The sequence below is a fragment of the Laetiporus sulphureus genome (genome assembly GCF_001632365.1).
Source record: "Laetiporus sulphureus 93-53 unplaced genomic scaffold LAESUscaffold_15, whole genome shotgun sequence".
Taxonomy (NCBI): Eukaryota; Fungi; Basidiomycota; class Agaricomycetes; order Polyporales; family Laetiporaceae; genus Laetiporus; species Laetiporus sulphureus.
Window position 1 is genome coordinate 480,724 of NW_024468524.1, and position 17,668 is coordinate 498,391.

Genomic DNA, 17,668 nt, shown 5'->3' on the forward strand with positions numbered 1-17,668 from the left:
CCACAGACGTGAACAACAGGTTAGTATGTATGACTTCCCAGAGAGAATAGATATAACAATTGTTTTGGAACCATTGACATACACGCATGAGGAAAATATTTAGATGGTGCGTTCCGATACATAAAAATCCGATTGGAAACAGATTGATGATGACGAGGAAACAATATTAGCACATGTGCGATCCCTAGGAGGAAGAGGTCTCGTTGCGCGGGTCGTAGGGCTCTTCATTCCCAAGGTCCCATCTATTCCATGACTCACGCATCATTGACTGCAGATGCTTGAACGAGCCCTCGTAGAATATGCCGAGGCCTTCGGCTTTGCACTTTCGAAGGACGGCGTGTGTCCAGTTCTGGCAGTTCCAATGATCATCCTCAACGATATCGACCTTCTGTATCACGTTTGTCATCTTATCTATGTCGTTGCTCTTGATAATCCCCACGGTCATGAGGCCGGCGAACGGTGGAGGCTTCGTGAACTCAACGTTGTCGAGCATTTCGAAAGCAAAGTTGCCGGGGAAGCCTACGATGTTGAAGACTCGACCAAACCTCCTTTCTCCGACTTTCGGACTAGTTTCGATGGCGACCTCCCAGTGCAGAGGGATTTTAGGGTCGAAATTCGCCGACCGCCAGAACTGGATAACGTAGACCTTGTTGAAGTTCATGTTGTCAGTAGGATCTAAAGAGTCGGTGAGTTCATCACCTTTGTAGCGGCAGTGTCTGAGTCCCACCTCAAAGGAACGGATGGCCAAGTGCTTGCTAGGACGTCTGTGACGACCGTTGTCGACCCTCAACATCCTCAGTACATATATACGTCGAGAAGGGTAGACTAGTAGCCGAGGTGAAGAGATGGAAATTCACAAATTGGTGAAGTACAACCCACGTCTTCGCGATCATATCACCAGATCTGGGGCCCGGGCTTGTATCCGCAGTGCGCCGCATCTAGATGACCTTCATCCAGCTGTAGTGAACGTGTGTTTGTTGCGAAGAGTTGCCATACCGTCGATCAACATTAGTCCTCGTGTTTCCTCGCGAAAATTTCCGGTGATCGCGCTTATGATTATCCACAGCTGGGAGAGACCACCCTCTGGCTTGTGCACAATTCTCAGTGGCCCATTCTCCTTCAGCCGATGCAACGTTGCTTTCCAGACGCGTAGCCGACCGATCTGGACGTACCCGCACATTAAATCTGCTCATATCAGTGGCACAGACAACGGATGTACGCATTCTCCGAGAAAGACGCCACCCGGCCAGTGCCAATGGGCTGTCTCGCCCTGGGGCACACGGGTTTTCTCGTCACCTCAGCGAGGTCAGCAGTCCTCGCATATTCCACGAGTCTAACAGCCGCATCACCATGGGTAAATTGTGCGGATGGAGGGGAGGATCATGTTTTTTGCGTCTCATTTTCACTCACCATTCATTGATCAAATGGCTTTCGGATGCCCCTGCGCCTGCCAGGGATTGTGCGAGAGGCGGGTCAGCTGCTGTGGCACTGTATCTAATGCCAGATGCCTGGACCTTTTCGTTAATTTCCGCTAATTTTGTGCTGCTTGCGCAACCCTCGAGGCGGTGGCCACTCAGTAATTGACCTGAAACGCCATAATAAACGGCGCCGTTCAGCTACCACCTTCAGCTTATATGATCAAACTTGTCTATACTCCGGAATCCAGAAACAAGAACGCCGCTTGAGCTCGATGCTTGCAAGTTGGGTGGGATTGAGCTGTGGCCACAAAGTTGATGGCTGTCGACCGGCCAATCAACGGGCGCTCGGATGCAATCCGTGTCCTCGACAACCGGTGGCGGGCGCTTAAGTGCAGCCTTCAATGAATTCCGCATCCGGCGCCACGTGCAGCCCCCAGGTTTTCATTTTGTCTTCGACGTCCATTCCGTCTTCGTGTCCAACCGCTCATTGTAGCCCACGCTCTTTTTCGCCTGTCTCTACTGTGTCGTTCATTTCACTCAGCACGCCTTCCAGAGGACACGGCCTGCCTGAGCTTCCGTTACCCCTTCTGATAATCCTCCACCGACCGAGTCTCCATACCTACCCGGTCGTTCCACACGTGTTCATTCTTTACGACATCCTACGCTGAAGAAGTGTGCTTATATAATTGCTCGACTCTGCTGCCTTTGGGCGAAATTCTTGCGTCGTCAGCTCTGAAAATGTAAGTTGTCACTTGCTCTTGCATGCGGTTACCTAGAGCTCCTCATGTGTCCAGGTTTTGCTAGCGCTGTCAATACTATCCACGTATCCTGCCTTCCACGCTTTTGTCATCTATTGTAAGTTTCCTCGTTATTTGATTTTGTGCCTGAGACATGAGTGCTGGGAGAATTCGGATTCATTTGAAAGGATAGCCGGGTAGATTGCCGCCACGTTGTCGAGCTTGTGAGGTCAAGGGCAACCGCTCGGAACTTGCTTACTATGCAGCTGTTCGCAGCCTGGCAGTGCCAGCTACCACCCTGATTTCAAGTCATCTTTGCTACACTGTTTGCATCGAACTTTCTTTCAATATAACATGCCATCCGGCCTCCTTCCTCATCACTGCCGAGCAGGTCATCAGCTTCAAGAGTGGCGTGATTTTCCTATAAACCACGCCCGGCTGCTTCACTGCCCTTCCTTGACAGCAAGCACGATGCCTGTAGCTCAGCTAATTTGCCTTCATTTCAGCTCTATGATAGCAAGCAATGTCACTGAAGCTGATTTTCTTTTGACAGAATCGCAGTTGTCTAGCTACATCAGCCCTAAAACACAACCCGATGCAAGCAGACCATAGTTCGTCTGACAGCCACCCCAAGCAGCGCGCCACTCCCTCAGGATTACGCAGGCTCCCTGGTAAATCCCATACCCTTGACGCGCCTACTAAGTCAACCATCCCTGCCAATGGACCGCTGCGGCCGGAAAGATCTAAGACAGTTGGTTCTCATCACCTCCATTCACGTGAAGAATTCAGCGCCACGCCACTCCCCAAGCACAGCTTCTCACAGCCAACAAGTTCACCCCTGAGTATCCACTCATTCACAGACTTGGACACATTCGCACCCGCAGTCACTGGGGCGGCTTTCAGTACGCGACTGCCCTCGTCTAAACGCGCTCTGCTATCTGCAGGGGCAGTAACTACCTTGCCAGTTCGTACGCCAGGATCACACAAGTCATCTGGTGCAAGTGCGGACAGAGATGTTGGTCCTACCCTAGACATGAAGCGGCTTTTGAGCAAGCCGGCGAAGCACACCTTAGCAAGCTCATCAACTGTATCGTTGCCGTCGGACTCGGAGATCTCTGCGTCGTCACGCAGTAGAGCACATGTATCCAGGCCAATCACGGGCTTTCACGAGCGCCCCACTACTTCGCCTGGACCTGCGTCAATGCTGGCACAGAGAGAGGGCTCGAGGGATACGTCATCCTCGTCGCGTAGTCTTGCGAAGGTTGATGATCCAAAACCTCGAAACGTTTTGCGACGGCGAAGTAGCCGGCCTTCAACCCAGCCCAGCGCCGGGGTTTCTGAAGAACCCGCTCGGCATCGATCCCTTTCCTCCGCCAAGCGGCGGATGCGCTCAATGGAGACTTTGCACATCACGCCTCCAAAACCTGCAGCTGGCACTGTCCCTCTCAGCACGGCCACTCCTAGACCGATTCCTGCCGGTATCACGCCTGCAGGACAAGTTGCGCTAGCCTACAAGCAGCAGGAGCTACGACGGGAGGAGATCGCGGAGTTGTCCGGCTGGAATGACAACGTTCGGGATTTAAGCAGGGGCGTCACCACGATCTCATCCGGCAACAGGCATAGTACCGAAGGGCTGCTCACTGCGGCGGCACGAAACAATGTGCAGGACGATGAGGAAGAACAGGCTAGTGGCCCATATTACACGGTATTCGGTAGCAGTTCAGGGCACGTGGTACCGTTTGGAAGCTCGAAAGATTATTCACCTCAGTTGGATCAACGCTTCACCTTCAATGATGTTCCGCGCAAGCACCATAGGAGTTTATCACGCAAGGTGTCTGGCAGACTCAAGAAAGTGGCCGATATCGTCAAGGGCGATCGGGACTTTTCTCCATCACCAGCTCATCGTTTAGATCACGATGATTGGCGCCCGTATGATGGTTATCCGCTTGCTCCCAAGTCTCCAAGATCACCGATCCGGATGTCCGTGGATGACCAGTTCGATACCTCGATGGGGAGCATCAGTTCGCGCCATTCGACTCCGACAGGTAAACGGGGCTCTCATGGGAAAGGAAGATCCATGGGAGGGGGTTCTGTGGAGGAACGGCGAGGCTTGTATCCAGTCAAGTCTGCGAAGGACAAGGATCAAGAAGACGGGGAGGAGGAACATGCCTCAGGGAAGTTCTGGAAGCTTGTGAAGCGAATCAGCACAGGCGGATTGCGGGACAAATATCGGCATCAACGGACTTCGACGCCGCCGCCTGTGCCTCCATTACCAGTAGATCTACAGAAGCTGACAGAAACGCGTACGACCGTCGACATACGGCAGTCTCCAGTACGGGATCATACGCCCGACGAGACTTCCCAGACACTTTCTTCTCGTGCGTCGTATGCACGGGTGCGTCCATCCACTGGCTTATCACTCAAGACTTCTATGCGCCACACGATCGCATCTCGCCCTTCCACGGGAGGAAAGGCGTCTTCGCTGCCTTCTGTTCCCCATCTCAGTACAACGACGCGTTCTTCATCGCCCGTATCGTCAGACCTCGCGTCATCTGGTTTTTCTCCTAGGCCACAATCTCCAAGGTCGTCATCGTCTTCATACCCCGAGGAATCGCCATCGGGGCACAAGCCGAGCACCCCGAAGTCCAAGCTCGGGCAATATGTCATTCCTGAACATATGCTCAGTCGCTTGCAATCTGCTGGTAGCAAGGAGAATGAGCGCAGAAAACGTAGGCCGAGCCGTTCACATTCAGAGCCCGATCATCGACGATTCCCGAGCACGCCTGACGAAGAAGTGCCTTCCTTACCTCTACCATCTCGACACCGTGGTGCTGGTAGCCAAGATGTTGAGATGCCGGAACGCTCCCCGTCGCCTCAGATGCCGTCGTTCAGCACGCATGACCCTGTCAACAACTTCATTTCTACGCCGTTGGCAGCCTCTGGATCAGGCCCGCCCCCGCTGCCGAGGCGGAACCCGCGCAGAAAGCCTGCGAGCATCGAGCTTACTATATCAGACAAAGTTGCAAACGTATCCCCGAATCCTCCCCTCACTCCTCGTACGCCCCGGGCCCATACTCAGATTTTCGTCGATGCGGAGCCACTCAGTCGGACATCGACGAGCACAGCGAGGAACGCTTCTCCCACAACACAGACCTCCCTTTCACCATCCTCGACGTCCTTGTCGCCCTCGACCGCTTCGTCGCACAATCAATCTCCACTTACTTTCCGCGAGATTGAGTCTCCGCGGCATGTGTGGACGGAACAGGAGAAGGCGGACAAGTGGGAGGACCTGCTTCAACGAAGCGAACGTGCAGGCGGGACCTTGCACATTGGAGAATCGCACTTGCTTTCGGACAAGATGCGTTTGTCGCAGTGTTCGGATGTCTGAGGGGAGGTATCGCTTCTTTGTTGTCGTTTGTCGTCGACGGTCGCAGCATGCTTGTGGGCTGTACGGATGAGATGGTGGTTTCGTTTGCATTATCGCGATTATAATGTAGGGCATTCATGCGCCCTCTTTAGTCTCAAAACTTGTGTATGAGTTCCCTTTTATACCCAGCGTACGAATATCACGTTATGTTGCTATCGTTCTATGCCATAGGATTGCCATGACAGCGCACTGTTTGCATCTCGAGCAGAGCCATCGCGCCTGCGTCTGCCTTCACATGTGCCGTTGCTACCGCCGTAACGTTTGCAGAGAGATAGGTATCACTCCCGCGTGGATGTTGCCTACTAGTAGCAATAGTAAAAGCATCGTCGACGCAGAAGATGCGCTATCCCCCACTTGCGCTTGATAGTTCGCACGAAGCCGGTAGTCGCTCCTGTCCTGTCTTAGTCTATCGCTGCAGATCAAAACCATCAATTAGGCAGCTTTTGAATGCATATTCTCCCTATAAATACAATATACAATCGCGACGCAGCGAATACGATAAGCCAACTCTGATAGCGAAGAATATGATCTGTTCCAGGCGCAGTATGCATGAAGTAAGATAGTCCATGCAAAACAAATGAAAAACAACCTTCCACCCTCATCGCCTCCAGAGATCGAACACACCATTCACAACCCCCCTCTCTCACCAGATATCAGCCCCTCACGACTCTTTCGTCTCCCTCGAGAGCTCGTCAAGCCCCTCATCATAAACCCAGAACGACTCCCACTGCTCATCCTTCTCAGGCACATCCCCCGTCTTCTCATACTCCTCCTGAGCCGTAACGTCCGCGACGCCCAACGACTTCAAATACTCCTCCTTCACCGCCGTCTCGACCCGCTCTGCATCACCCGCCTCCTGACTTCCGCGCCAGAGCAATCGCTCAAGAACATGGCGCACGAGCATACGCACGAGGATATACCCATGCGACGCGGCGAGCGCGACGAGCAGCGCGCTCAGGAGGAGCTGCCGCGAGGACGAGTTTCCTTCGCTGAGATATACATGCTTGCGCTCGAGCGTCGTGCCCAGCGGCTTGCAGTGGTCCGACGGCCGGAAGAGGTACACGAGCGCCGAGTTGGTGAGCGCCGCGAGCCAGGCGAGGAAGGAGAGCGAATCGAGCCACGGGCCGATGGTGTCTGTGCGCGAGGGGATAGGCCTCCGGACGTGTCTGGCGATCTTGAACGCGTCTGAGCGCAGCTCGAACCAGTTGTTCGTGAGCGCCATCACTGGAAATAGCTCTTGGATTAGCCGCAGGCGGTCGTGTATATCGTTCAACGAGCACTTACCAGATGCGAGCGGCCAAATAGTCGACCACAGTGCGACGTAACCGAACTGTGTGACCATCTCGCTGTAATCCTCGAACAGGTCGTAGTGCGGCAGCGCCACCTGCCGCCACACCTCCTCAAGGAACTGCCGCTCCTCCTTCCCATCTGCCTCGCTCACCTGCCCATCCGCCTTATCACTCCCCTCGCAAACTTCTCTGGGCTGGTCCTCAAACGAGACTTTCTTGGGACTCTTCTTCCCACTGTCCTGTTTTTGCGTCGTGTGCGTCGAGAAGCCGAGTCCGTGCCCCCGCCGGAACGACGTGACCGCGCGCAGGACATACGGCAGGCCGATCTCAAGGAACGCATTGACGACCTGGTTCGTCACCGTCGACGCAAACATCTGGTCCTGCAGCCGCGTCGGGCTCAGCTTCTTGCGGGCACTCATCATGTCCATCTCCCACATGCCCTTACCGCTCAGCTTCCCACCGTGCCTCGCACTCGCGGACGCGGCCGCCTCCTGCAGGGTCCTGCTCGCGCGGGACTTGAGCGTTTTGCCTGCGAACGCATAGCGCAGCGCGTCCTTGATGGAGATGTTCGACGTCGGGTCGCGCTCGATGACGTTCTGCACGAACGTCATCACCTCCTCGCCGAACGGCACGTAGATGAATGCAGACAGTGCGAGGCCGAGATACTCGACGATGGCCGAGAGCGAGAACGTCTTAAGCGTGAGCGAGGCGTCATGCGTCGACTGGTGCCCATGGTCCTCCCAATTGGTAAACGCGACGGCGTACTCGTGGTAGAGTTTGAGGAAGCGAGGGACGGCGACGGAGACGACGATCGTCGGCGCAAACGCCTTCAGAAAGATCAGTGATGTGAGTGGCGCCACAGTCACACGACTCACCAGGAACCGGTGTCCGGGGCCAGTATACAGTTCCGTCACGAATGCTTCGACAACGAACATACACGTCAGCAGCGTGGCAAGCACGACTGCGAACAGTGCGATGACGGGCATGCCGGCGATCATGCGCAGGTCCTTCTGCCACCAGGAGATCGGCACGTACTGCGCACGCCGCTTCTCGACGCGGAATGATCCCCGCGTGCGCCAGCGCACGGAGAGGATCCGCTGCTGGATGCGCCACGACTCGACGAAGGCGACGGACCATAGGAGGAGTATGCACGAGTACACAGCCGAATATGCCTCGCTGAAAAAGTAGAACCACGCGCCGACCGCGGAGATGAAAATAAGGTATTTGGTGTAATACGACAAGAAGGCAAAGTACAGCGCGATCGCTTCGCCGAACTGTAGGGGAGGGTCAGCCTTGTCAGGAGCGAGCACGCGAGGGCGGACGCACATGCTTTCTGATATTGTCAAACTTGACGAAACCGAGCTCGCGCCGTGTCCAAGAGCGGATCCACTTGTCATTGAAGTCGTAGTCGTGGAGCATCATAATGGACTCGACGCGATCCCACTCGCTCGAGCCAGGGGCGATGCCCAGCCCTCCGTCGGAGACGGTCGACGTGACATATGTGTGTACGAGCCGCAAGTGGTCAGCAGGCGAGAGGGGCTCCGTATCGAGATCGAGCGTAGCAGTGGGGTTGGCAGTCGGCAGACCATTAATGAAGTCGGAATGGCTACGCGACAGTTTCAGGTTGTTCTCGTGGTGGACGAATGTGGCAACGCACCGTTCGCGTTGCGCCAGCCGTGTTAGCGTGCTCCGAGGACACGACACGAATACGAGCAATTGTCCGTCGTTCTCCCCGCGCTTGCCAACCGCCCGTAGTCCGCCTTTCTGCAGGACGTCAAGGAGCTTTGTGTACTGACTGGTCGCCTGCCGCGCATTCTCCCTCGCCTGGGGCCTCGAGAGCACCTTGCCAGGGCTGGAGCGGAAGATTAGAACTAGATCAACCTGCGGTGCCATGAGTGGTTCGCAGGGAAGATGGCGGTTTTGATCTGAAGTCTGTAGTGGCTTCGGATGACCTCAGAGTGGGTTGACATAGACTTGCCGACTTTGGACGGCCTTGAAGTGGATCGACTCCACAAACAAATTGAGCGGGCCTTTGCAACAGAGAAAGCAATCAATAAGCAAGAAGGTCACAGGAGGAGAAAGGAGGTCTTGACCATTCCAAAAAGCAAACGAGCTATTATATATATTGGGAAGCCAGCAGAGCCGATTTGATGGATCTATGAATAGCGCGGTGCGGGCGCTTAGGGCGATGTCATCACGTGGCAAGGCGCGCGCAGGTCCTCCACCACAGAGAGCTCGCGGCGACATACTGTTTAGCTGTCGTTGATATGTCTGTGCTTTAGCTTAGGTGTCCTTTGCGAGGATCTGGACAGAATATCCGGGATCGCAAGGTATTCTGTGTCATGCCATCACGGTCGCGCACGTGGCTAATGACCGAGCGTCGGTTGAGGCCGCACCTCCCCGAAGTACTCGAGGAACTCAAGTGGCGTCCCCAACCATATACGCCCGTGAAAGGGTCTTGCTCAAATGATTTGGATACGCGGGCAAACAAAGAAACGTGGTCTTGTTCAGCGAGGCATATCGACCGTATTCAGATTCCCTTTGATGATTTGTACAACATGACACGATGGATATTGAATGTAATAGCAACAAAGTATCTTCGAAGCAGGTACGGGGAGTCCCCGAACACATCAAACTTGATTGCAACGAGCAGTGTTAATCCTAGAATGTACTACCTTCGGGAGGCTGAGGAAGCTTCCTGTTGTTAAACGACGCCATCTCTCTGAGAATGCAAAGTGTTAGCAGCAAAGCGTAAATTCTGAAAGCTGATCTGCACGCACTTGCGGATCTCCACCAAGACTGTCTCGAGACTGCAGTTTCTGTTCCAATGCGCCAGCACATTCAACTTCGACGGATCCACCTTCCCGTCCACCTGGCTCACGAAGGGCAGGTTGACACGGGATACGAACTGCACTGTAGGAGGTCGATCTGGGTATTCGTCCCCGCATATTATCTTCAGACTATAGATCCGGTTCTCATGTACCGTCTGTGCGAGCGATCAGCCCCGTCTCCTTGCAGACGCCTTTCGTAGGTGATGCGCAGTGATGCACTCACATGCCCGGGGCCGATGATCGTGCCATTCCAATGGCTCATCATGATGTCGTCTCCATCCTCCAGTCCGTACGAGCACGAGCCGTCGCCGATACCCTTCTCGCCCTTCTCAAGCTCTTCGAGCAAGCGGAAGTTGCGTGGTACTGCATCGCGATAATGAGACCCTGGTCAATCGCAGCATCATATAAACCATCACCCTTTGCCATTGGGACGAGAGAAAGGGAGTGAGTGGCGGCGTAAAGAGCAGTGCAGGTGGAATTGACGACCACAGAGCCACCCGAATATGGTCAATTCGCGTTGTGAAGGTAACCTCAGTCTATGGTTCCGGTCGCCTATTCCGTTCTTAGCAGTACAGCCATCAACACCGCCGGCCGCAGTATCAATCACCACACCACTTGATCAACTGCTGCAAGTCGCATTCTTCCACTCACGGCTCTCCTAGCAACACAGTATTCAGCTCGACGGTCGCTGTCGTCGTCACTACAGAGATGTTCCGGAGCACCCAGCCCAATGCATACGATGAGATTGTCGGTGAGCATCGAGACTGCGTGCCTTTCTGGTACACATACACATGCTTGACATACTCTGCTAGCCAAAACCACAGATGAGAATCTCACCAGCGAGAACTGGGAGCTCATCTTGAATCTCTGCGACAAGGTGCAAGACGATGGAGAACAAGGGTATGTATTCATCCCATCGCAGTCGGATTCGGCCTGCTGATGTCTCGATTTAAAGTGCTCGGAACGTCGTTGCGGCCGTGCTCAAGCGGCTTGCGCACCGAAACCCAAATGTTCAGCTATACACACTGACTCTCGCGGAATCGTTGACGAAGAATTGTGGGATCGAAGTGCACAGAGAAATCGCGTCGCGCGCATTCACGCAGGGGTTGGAGAAGCTGATCACCGACCGAGTACGTCTCCATACTGTCTTGATCCTTTGCTTTTCAACCGACAGCTTTGGACAGACAACACATGACAAAGTACGACACAGGGCATTGTCGCTCGTGGCCGAATGGACTGCGGATTTCGAGAAGGACCCGACGCTGGGCGTCATGGAGGAATGTTACGAATCGCTGAAAAACAAAGGTGTGCAGTTTCATTACCTCTTTCCGTAGCAAACGCTGACCCATCATCATGCACCAGGCTACAAATTTGAAGCTCCTGACGAGCCGCCGCCGCCGGATGTCGAGGATGAGGTGCGCCGGCGCGAGGAGGAGGAGCTTCAGCGTGTACTCGAGATGTCCATGCAAGACAAGGGTGGCCGCCCGCCATGGGAACAGTACTCTCTCGCCTCCTCCAGCGGTGCTGGAGGTTCCGGTACGAGCTCCGACCACCATGATTCGACAACATCCTCCCGTCAGCAGAGCTACTCTCAGCCGCCTTCCTATGGTGGCTATGTACCCTCTGCGAATCCGGCGGTGAATGCAGACACGGTGAGCCCTCAAGGGACGCAGACGACCGCAGTTACGAGTGCCTCGCCGGCGCCCAGCGCGAGCGCGGGCTCGCAGTCCCAGAATATTCCAATAGTCACTCGCGTTCGTGCGCTGCATACTTTCGAGCCGACTGAGCCAGGGGAGTTGGCTTTCGAAAAGGGTGATATCATCAAAGTGGTGGATCGGGGATATAAGGACTGGTGGCGTGGTCAGTTGAAGGGAAGAACGGGTATTTTCCCAGTCAACTATGTGGTATGTCTGCTTTTAACGCGTTCTTTGCTGGAGGTTGATTAGTTGAGCCGATGATAGGAACCTCTGCCAGAACCAACGGCCGCTGAGATCGCGAAAGAGGCCGAGCAGGAAGCGGCTGTGTTCAGCCAAGCCGCTAATGTCGATCGTCTCCTTACTTTGCTTCGTCAGATGGATGCTTCGAAGGATAATTTGGCCGATAACGAGGAGATTCAGGTACGCCTTCCATTATCTCGATACCGTCACATCTCTTACATGATCGTGTTATGCAGGAATTGTACCGGAACTGTATGTCTTTGCGACCCAAGATCGTCAAGTTGATTGATAAGTACAGCCAGAAGCGAGGTTGGTATATCGTCCTGACTTGAGGTCGTCATTGGCTCACACACCGATGCAGCTGATCTTGTCTCCATGAACGAGACATTTGTCAAGGCCCGGACAATATTTGACCGTATGATGGAGGAGAGCCTCGCCAGACACACAGCAAGTAAGTGTCTCGCACGTCTCCATCGTTCGGGTCGGTCGTCTGACCTATCCCGCATCGCAGTGTATGATTCCCGGCCGCCCTACACGCAACCACCTTTCCAAACGTACGGTGCTCCCCAGGATTCTCGTGTCCGACCAGGGTACGCGCCCAGTCCGGTTCCCCAGCCGCAACCATACGGCTGGAATCCCGCCGGTTACGAGCGGCCAGGATACAACGCTTATTTCGCTTCCACTCCTGCACCTGCACCTCAGGCTGCAGCGTCATTCTCTCGCCGGCCCGAGGGAGCGAGTGCCGCGCAGGCTCAACAGTACGCACAACGGCCACAGACGATGTACGCACAGACACCGAGCTACGGAGCCCCGTATGGTCCACAGCCGGAGGCGCAACCGCAGGGATATCCGGGCGCCCAGCCTGGGGTGCAAGCACAGGTACAAGCGCAGGCGCAGCCACGTCCGCAATCGCAACCTCAGGCTCAATACCAACAGTCGCCGCCGCAAGCCCTACGGCAGCCCCAAGTCCAGCCACAACCGCAACCTCAACCGCAACAGCAGCCTCAGCCTCAGCCTCAGCTCCAAGCACAAACTCAGCCGCAGCTGCAGCCTCAGCCTCAGCCTGCTCAGCAATCACCGCCAGCTCGCAAAGCAGGCCCGCCGTACGTCTACGACCCAGCGGCATCGTACCCGGACCAGAACGTGCAAGCGTGGGCTCAGTACTATGCGCAGGGCGGGAAGGACCCGACTGGCGCTGTGTACTTTATCTCAGTGCCGGGCGTGAAGGAGGGCCCGGCGCAACCACGGATTCCGCGGGCTGGTTCGCAGGATGCGGTCCAGCAGCAGCAGCAGCAGGTACCAGGTCAGGTAGAGGCGGCGCAGGCGTATGTGCAGCAACTGCAGCAGCAGCAGCAACAGCAGCAGAAGCAGACACCAGCTCATGTGGAAACGGCGCAGGTGTATGTACAGCAGCAGCAACAGCAACAGCAACAGCAACCGCAGCAGCAGACACCAGGTCACATAGAGGCGCCGCAGGCATATATCCAGCCACAACAAGCGCAAGAAGGGTCCCCGTATCCCGTGGCCGCTACCGCTACCAGAGCGCCAACACAGTCAAATACCGACCTCCACGCCCAACCTGTCGTCTCGACCGTCCAGCAAGAGCAGCCCGGCGGCGAGCTTGAGACCGGGCAGCATCCGCAGCAGCAACAGCAACAGCAAGCTGGGGCCATTCCTCCAAGTAGCCCCACAGCCGACATTCAGCAACAACCACCCACGTATGGGGCGCCTTCCTATGTTCAGGCTGCCCCTGCTTACGGAGCATCGCCGCCAGCGGACTCGCCTCAGGGTGCTGTGCCGGACTCGTACGTCAACCATGTCAACGTCAACAGCCAGCAGCCGCAGGTTGGGTGGCAAGGACAGTATCATGATTTGCCGAATCAGTTTGCAGGGATAGAGGTCTCTGGGGCGACAGAGGGCGCCCAGGGTCCTCAGGGAGTAGGTGCGCCTGCGTGAGTGAGCGTGAGCGTCCGATTGACTGGAAGGACGGTTTGGAAACTTGTGGACTTTATATTATGCTGTTTGTACGGGCAGAACATTTCGGCGTTGCTGTATAAAATTGCGGCTCCCTTCATCGCTGCTGCATTCCTTACATCGAGAGATTCGTAATTTGACATCGATTATTCATTGGACCGAGAAACCTCGCAAGTCGAACACCCTGCACAACCGGTACCAGAACTTGTGATGGCCGAGATAATGCGCTACATATAGATATCCGGGTATATGCGTTGCCTTCCAATCCGTCGTTACCCTGCAATTCATGCGACCAAATGATACGATGAAAGACCTTTTGCTCATGAACAGATCGAGCAAAAAGTATTAAGGAGGAGAATATTTCGGTCTATACAGTAAGGAAAGTGTACGTTCATGATGCCAGGCCTCTTGCTCGTCTTGTCTTCTTCACGAATAGATCCTTGCCCTTTAACCATCGTACAAACCAATCTCCCACTATCACGCCCCACAGAAGGTCGTAATAAGCGACGCCACGATTCTGTCCACGCATCAGTGCTGCCAAGCGCCATCGCTTATTTTCTTGCGGGCACACGCACCTTGCCTATGGGAATGAGTATGATCTCCATGCTCCCCTTGTACGTCTTTGTCAGCGGCCGGCCCTCCAAGTAGCTCATGATGTTCGGCACGGCCACCGCGACGTGCGCGGGGTACTTCTGCGCCTGCTTCTGCTCATTACAGTCCGTGATGTCGCCGATCGCGAACACACCAGGGTGACCCACAACCTCAAAGGTCGGCTCGATCCTCACGAGGCCGCGCTCGTCGAGGACGTCCGCGCCGAGCGACGCGATCCATGCAGTATTTGGACGCGGGCCGAACGTCGGCACGATGAGGTCTGCGGTGGGTAACGCCATGCCGCTGCGCGTTGTGAGCCCGATGCCGGCGTACTCGGGGACGTAGTCCGTGAGCTCGGAGAAGACGCAATCGATGTTGCGCGCCCGCACGCGGCGTTCGACTTCTCGGCGGTACTTCTCTGGGTAGGTCGCGTTGAGAAGCATCGTGTCCGCTTGGACGATGGTGATCTTCTTATCCTGTCAGTTCCACGCGCAAGAATTGGTATACCATTCGTGTGTGGGAACAGTGGACATACAGGATACATGTCTCTGAGCTCTCCTGCAGTTTCTGCGTGCGTACGGTAAGTGATTCAGTCGGGGTGCTCAGCGCCACAATATTTGTATCCGTCTCACCGATGCCGACAGCCCCTCCGCCAATCAAGACGACATGCTGTGCTCGTGCATATCGTTTGCGCCAGTTGGCAAGGTGCGCGCGCATGTCCTCGTGGCTGTACGGGAAGTCCAGCGGCCCTGACCACGAGAACCCACACGCCAAGACGACGACGGCGTACGGCAGCCTCTCACCACTTTGCAGCACGAGCACCCTGCCCTGTCCCGGCGCCGTCTCCTCAATCGCAGTGACCCGGTCCACGACGAGTCGTCCGTTGCCGTTGATGAACAGTTTGTCGTACGGGATGAGGGCGAGGCTGTCGATGTTGCCTTCGGTGGTGACCGTCATACGGGCGCCTGCGAGGAGGTGGATCGCGAACGGGCGTTCGTTGACCAAAATGAGGTTGTATCTGGACGGATCGAGTGTTCCAGAGAGCGATCTTGCGAGGTGTGCACCGGCGTGTCCGCCGCCCACGATCACGACGTTGCTCTTCATGCCGCCCTCCTTCGACATGACCAACCGAGATGCGGTTTCGCCGTGGCTGAGCGTGGATTTCAAGGCCTGTCAGCACGATTGGCCCAAGGACAGCACGAGGAAGGGTGTCGGGACGAGCTCTGAGGGTGAAGGTGCGTTGGCGTCTGCGGCTTGGCCCGCTGACCAGCGTTGAGCTCATTACTTGTACCCTGCGCCGGCGTCTCGCGGGAGTATTGCAAGCGAGAAGCCCGGGCTGGGAGCGTGTACAGATCGGCAGCGATTGTGCGCTGGGGGGTGAACCATTCAGCAGATCATACGGACGCTGGAGTGGGAATGGCCTGCCGTTCCGTCGCGCGATTTTGAAGCTCTGCGTTGCTTCTTGTGACATATTAAGGACTGACCTCTGGACGTCTGCAACGGAGATGAAGGAGAGTTCTCAGCGTCTCGGTTGGTGAGACTCGGGAAAAGAGTGCCTTGAGTGTCCAGCAGGAGCTTGATGTGCATCATCACTGCTCTTGCTGCGATATGACTCTTTCATCAGGCGCTCTGTGTTGGCTAACTGCATATGCACTTGAAACGTGCATTAGGGACCGAAGACTGGCGTCCCGGTCGGAAACAGGTACGACAAGCAGTGCGACAACATTCATGTGGAGTGGACGTGAAGCGTCGAAACTGACAGTAAGTCTATTGTGTCCCACGTATTGTACATATCTAATACGCACCAAAAATCCCATGACTTGAGTCAGGAGGTCTGTTACGTAGAGACGGCCGTGATGCAGTGCAGTATTACTGGCAGCGCTTAGCTCTCGACCCAAGACACATCTGCCAGCGTCCGACACGTGTTTGATGCGAAGCAATCCACCGCTCAACAGCAGCTGATCGCCGCCAGGCAACAGAGCTCGGGTAGTATCGTCGACTCAGCCGCCAAAGCATAGCAAGCCGCTATGTACGAGATCAAGTCCATGAAAGTGCATGAATGCACGAGTTAAGAGTCTAACGAACCGCGTAACAGATGACCGTCGATTGTCGTTCCGAGCACATGAGAAAGTGTGAATGGGAAAGAATAGAGGCCTCCATTCGACGAAAGGGCGCCTTATATACATGGGATATCCAGCAAACCTGAGATGACAGTGACAGAAAGGAGGTCCATGCATGACATGTACCGTACGAGGAGGGGGGGAAGATATGTGATGGGAACTTTCTTGATACAGTAGTCGTATGCCTAAAAAGGAAAATTCAGTATCGAGGAATGGGATCCTGGGAAGCCGACTCGCTGGGAAAGAGACACTGTCTCAAGCCATCGTGACGTTTTGGAATATTCAAAGCGCACTGTCTCGGCCAGCTCGGTCATCGCGGTATGTAATAGTAATGTCGCCTGAGTTCGTGTTTGTGCAAAGTGGCCACAGACTCGGGTGTATTAGTAACAGTTCAGCCTCCAATGTACTTATAATTCATTACACGATACCCAGAGAGATTAGTCTGACACATAGATACAGAAATCTGTAGTTCCAAATAACAAAGTAATTTGGCTATTGACAGAATGTGGACGCGAACGGCTTACGTAATAATCGTCGCTGCAGTTCGACACCTTTTAGGAAGTAGTTTACGTAACGTTCGCCCCTCCTCCTCGTCATCGCGCTGCCCCTGTTGAGCTTTCTTGCTTTCTATCCGCTCACGTCGCTCGATGGCGTTTTCTACGTACCCCCTCACGGCAGTGCATGGGAGTAGTCTGTAATGATTTCGATGTTGATTTGCAGTGTTTCTTGCTGTTAGCGTGTACTTATTGCTTTATATATGCTCACGTCGCTTAATTATGTACTTCCTCGCGGCGGTGCATGGTGAGTAGTTGGCGTTTATTAAATGGTCTATGCTCTGATTTTGATGTTCGTTCACAGCGCTTCTTGCTATTAACATGTTCTTATTCGACGTGCTCTATTTCTTTATACCTCGGCCGCCGGTTGCACATTCGGGAGACGTCTCAGAGTGTGCACGGTCGCATCCCTCAATTGGTTACTGCTCTCCTCCGGTTGGAGGTAGTATTCATAGGTCATGCGTACACTTGACGAATGATATACATGGATTTTCGCCTTGATACGGATTGCCTGTCCTGCTGTCTCGTCGTTTGTCAGTGACGTTCAGAGGTACGCAACCTGTGAGTTTCCTCGATTCCACGTGGTCCTCGAATGTTTCATTGATCGTGCTTGACGTGCCTGCCACTGCCTTTATTGTTCTTTGCTCACGTACTTCCGTTGTGCAGTTTGACCGATCTCGCTCGAATTGTCACGGTAACACCGGACAAGAGATCAAAAAGACTAAAAAGAGACAGTCACGTGGAACGTGCCGCTCTGATCCCCCTGATCCCAAAAGTATCCCCCTGAACC

General features: G+C 54.8%; 7 protein-coding genes across 7 annotated transcripts; 3 read left to right on the forward strand and 4 right to left on the reverse strand.

Annotated features, from left to right (window-relative positions):
- Window positions 1-144: 144 nt before the first annotated feature.
- Window positions 145-825, reverse strand: LAESUDRAFT_112945 (uncharacterized protein). Its single transcript, XM_040901212.1, has 2 exons — window positions 728-825; window positions 145-675 (listed from the first exon to the last, which is right to left on the reverse strand). The coding sequence occupies exon 2, from the start codon at window positions 659-661 to the stop codon at window positions 185-187; it is 477 nt and encodes a 158-aa protein (XP_040765247.1). The 5' UTR covers window positions 662-675; window positions 728-825; the 3' UTR covers window positions 145-184.
- A 1,925-nt stretch (window positions 826-2,750) lies between these two features.
- LAESUDRAFT_713601 (uncharacterized protein) lies at window positions 2,751-5,543 on the forward strand (the record flags this gene model as incomplete). Its single annotated transcript, XM_040906990.1, has 1 exon — window positions 2,751-5,543. The coding sequence occupies one exon, from the start codon at window positions 2,751-2,753 to the stop codon at window positions 5,541-5,543; it is 2,793 nt and encodes a 930-aa protein (XP_040765248.1).
- A 474-nt stretch (window positions 5,544-6,017) lies between these two features.
- LAESUDRAFT_677971 (DUF590-domain-containing protein) lies at window positions 6,018-8,965 on the reverse strand. Its single transcript, XM_040905674.1, has 5 exons — window positions 8,529-8,965; window positions 8,198-8,477; window positions 7,747-8,145; window positions 6,867-7,698; window positions 6,018-6,806 (listed from the first exon to the last, which is right to left on the reverse strand). The coding sequence occupies exons 1-5, from the start codon at window positions 8,762-8,764 to the stop codon at window positions 6,244-6,246; spliced, it is 2,310 nt and encodes a 769-aa protein (XP_040765249.1). The 5' UTR covers window positions 8,765-8,965; the 3' UTR covers window positions 6,018-6,243.
- Window positions 8,966-9,369: 404 nt separating this feature from the next.
- Window positions 9,370-10,155, reverse strand: LAESUDRAFT_724968 (UBC-like protein). The gene is made up of 4 exons (XM_040908728.1): window positions 10,119-10,155; window positions 9,926-10,065; window positions 9,652-9,857; window positions 9,370-9,593 (listed from the first exon to the last, which is right to left on the reverse strand). Exons 1-4 carry the CDS (start codon window positions 10,126-10,128, stop codon window positions 9,533-9,535), a joined length of 417 nt encoding a protein of 138 aa, XP_040765250.1. The 5' UTR covers window positions 10,129-10,155; the 3' UTR covers window positions 9,370-9,532.
- A 255-nt stretch (window positions 10,156-10,410) lies between these two features.
- On the forward strand, window positions 10,411-12,092 carry LAESUDRAFT_608996 (uncharacterized protein; the record flags this gene model as incomplete). Its single annotated transcript, XM_040903142.1, has 8 exons — window positions 10,411-10,453; window positions 10,515-10,602; window positions 10,658-10,832; window positions 10,887-11,007; window positions 11,065-11,606; window positions 11,664-11,819; window positions 11,876-11,948; window positions 12,001-12,092. Coding segments are annotated over 8 exons (1,290 nt in total), but the record flags the coding sequence as incomplete, so codon positions are not given.
- LAESUDRAFT_113298 (uncharacterized protein) lies at window positions 11,876-14,079 on the forward strand. Its single transcript, XM_040901213.1, has one exon. It carries the CDS (start codon window positions 12,015-12,017, stop codon window positions 13,593-13,595), a length of 1,581 nt encoding a protein of 526 aa, XP_040765252.1. The 5' UTR covers window positions 11,876-12,014; the 3' UTR covers window positions 13,596-14,079.
- LAESUDRAFT_651175 (FAD/NAD(P)-binding domain-containing protein) lies at window positions 14,005-15,308 on the reverse strand (the record flags this gene model as incomplete). The annotated part of the gene is made up of 4 exons (XM_040904288.1): window positions 14,005-14,130; window positions 14,189-14,680; window positions 14,740-14,771; window positions 14,837-15,308. 4 exons carry the CDS (start codon window positions 15,306-15,308, stop codon window positions 14,005-14,007), a joined length of 1,122 nt encoding a protein of 373 aa, XP_040765253.1.
- Window positions 15,309-17,668: the final 2,360 nt, after the last annotated feature.

What these genes read in the sequence shown, in the direction of transcription:
- LAESUDRAFT_112945 (XM_040901212.1), bottom strand. Translation starts at nt 661, where the DNA reads ATGAACTTCAACAAGGTCTACGTTATCCAGTTCTGGCGGTCGGCGAAT.
- LAESUDRAFT_724968 (XM_040908728.1), bottom strand. An exon ending in CGATCATCGGCCCCGGGCAT is followed by an intron (nt 9,858 to 9,925) that starts GTGAGTGCATCA and finishes TCGCTCGCACAG; the next exon opens with ACGGTACATGAGAACCGGAT. An exon ending in GTCTTGGTGGAGATCCGCAA is followed by an intron (nt 9,594 to 9,651) that starts GTGCGTGCAGAT and finishes TTGCATTCTCAG; the next exon opens with AGAGATGGCGTCGTTTAACA.
- LAESUDRAFT_113298 (XM_040901213.1), top strand. Translation starts at nt 12,015, where the DNA reads ATGAACGAGACATTTGTCAAGGCCCGGACAATATTTGACCGTATGATG.
- LAESUDRAFT_677971 (XM_040905674.1), bottom strand. Translation starts at nt 8,764, where the DNA reads ATGGCACCGCAGGTTGATCTAGTTCTAATCTTCCGCTCCAGCCCTGGC. An exon ending in TTGACAATATCAGAAAGCAT is followed by an intron (nt 8,146 to 8,197) that starts GTGCGTCCGCCC and finishes CCTCCCCTACAG; the next exon opens with TTCGGCGAAGCGATCGCGCT. An exon ending in TATTTGGCCGCTCGCATCTG is followed by an intron (nt 6,807 to 6,866) that starts GTAAGTGCTCGT and finishes AGCTATTTCCAG; the next exon opens with TGATGGCGCTCACGAACAAC.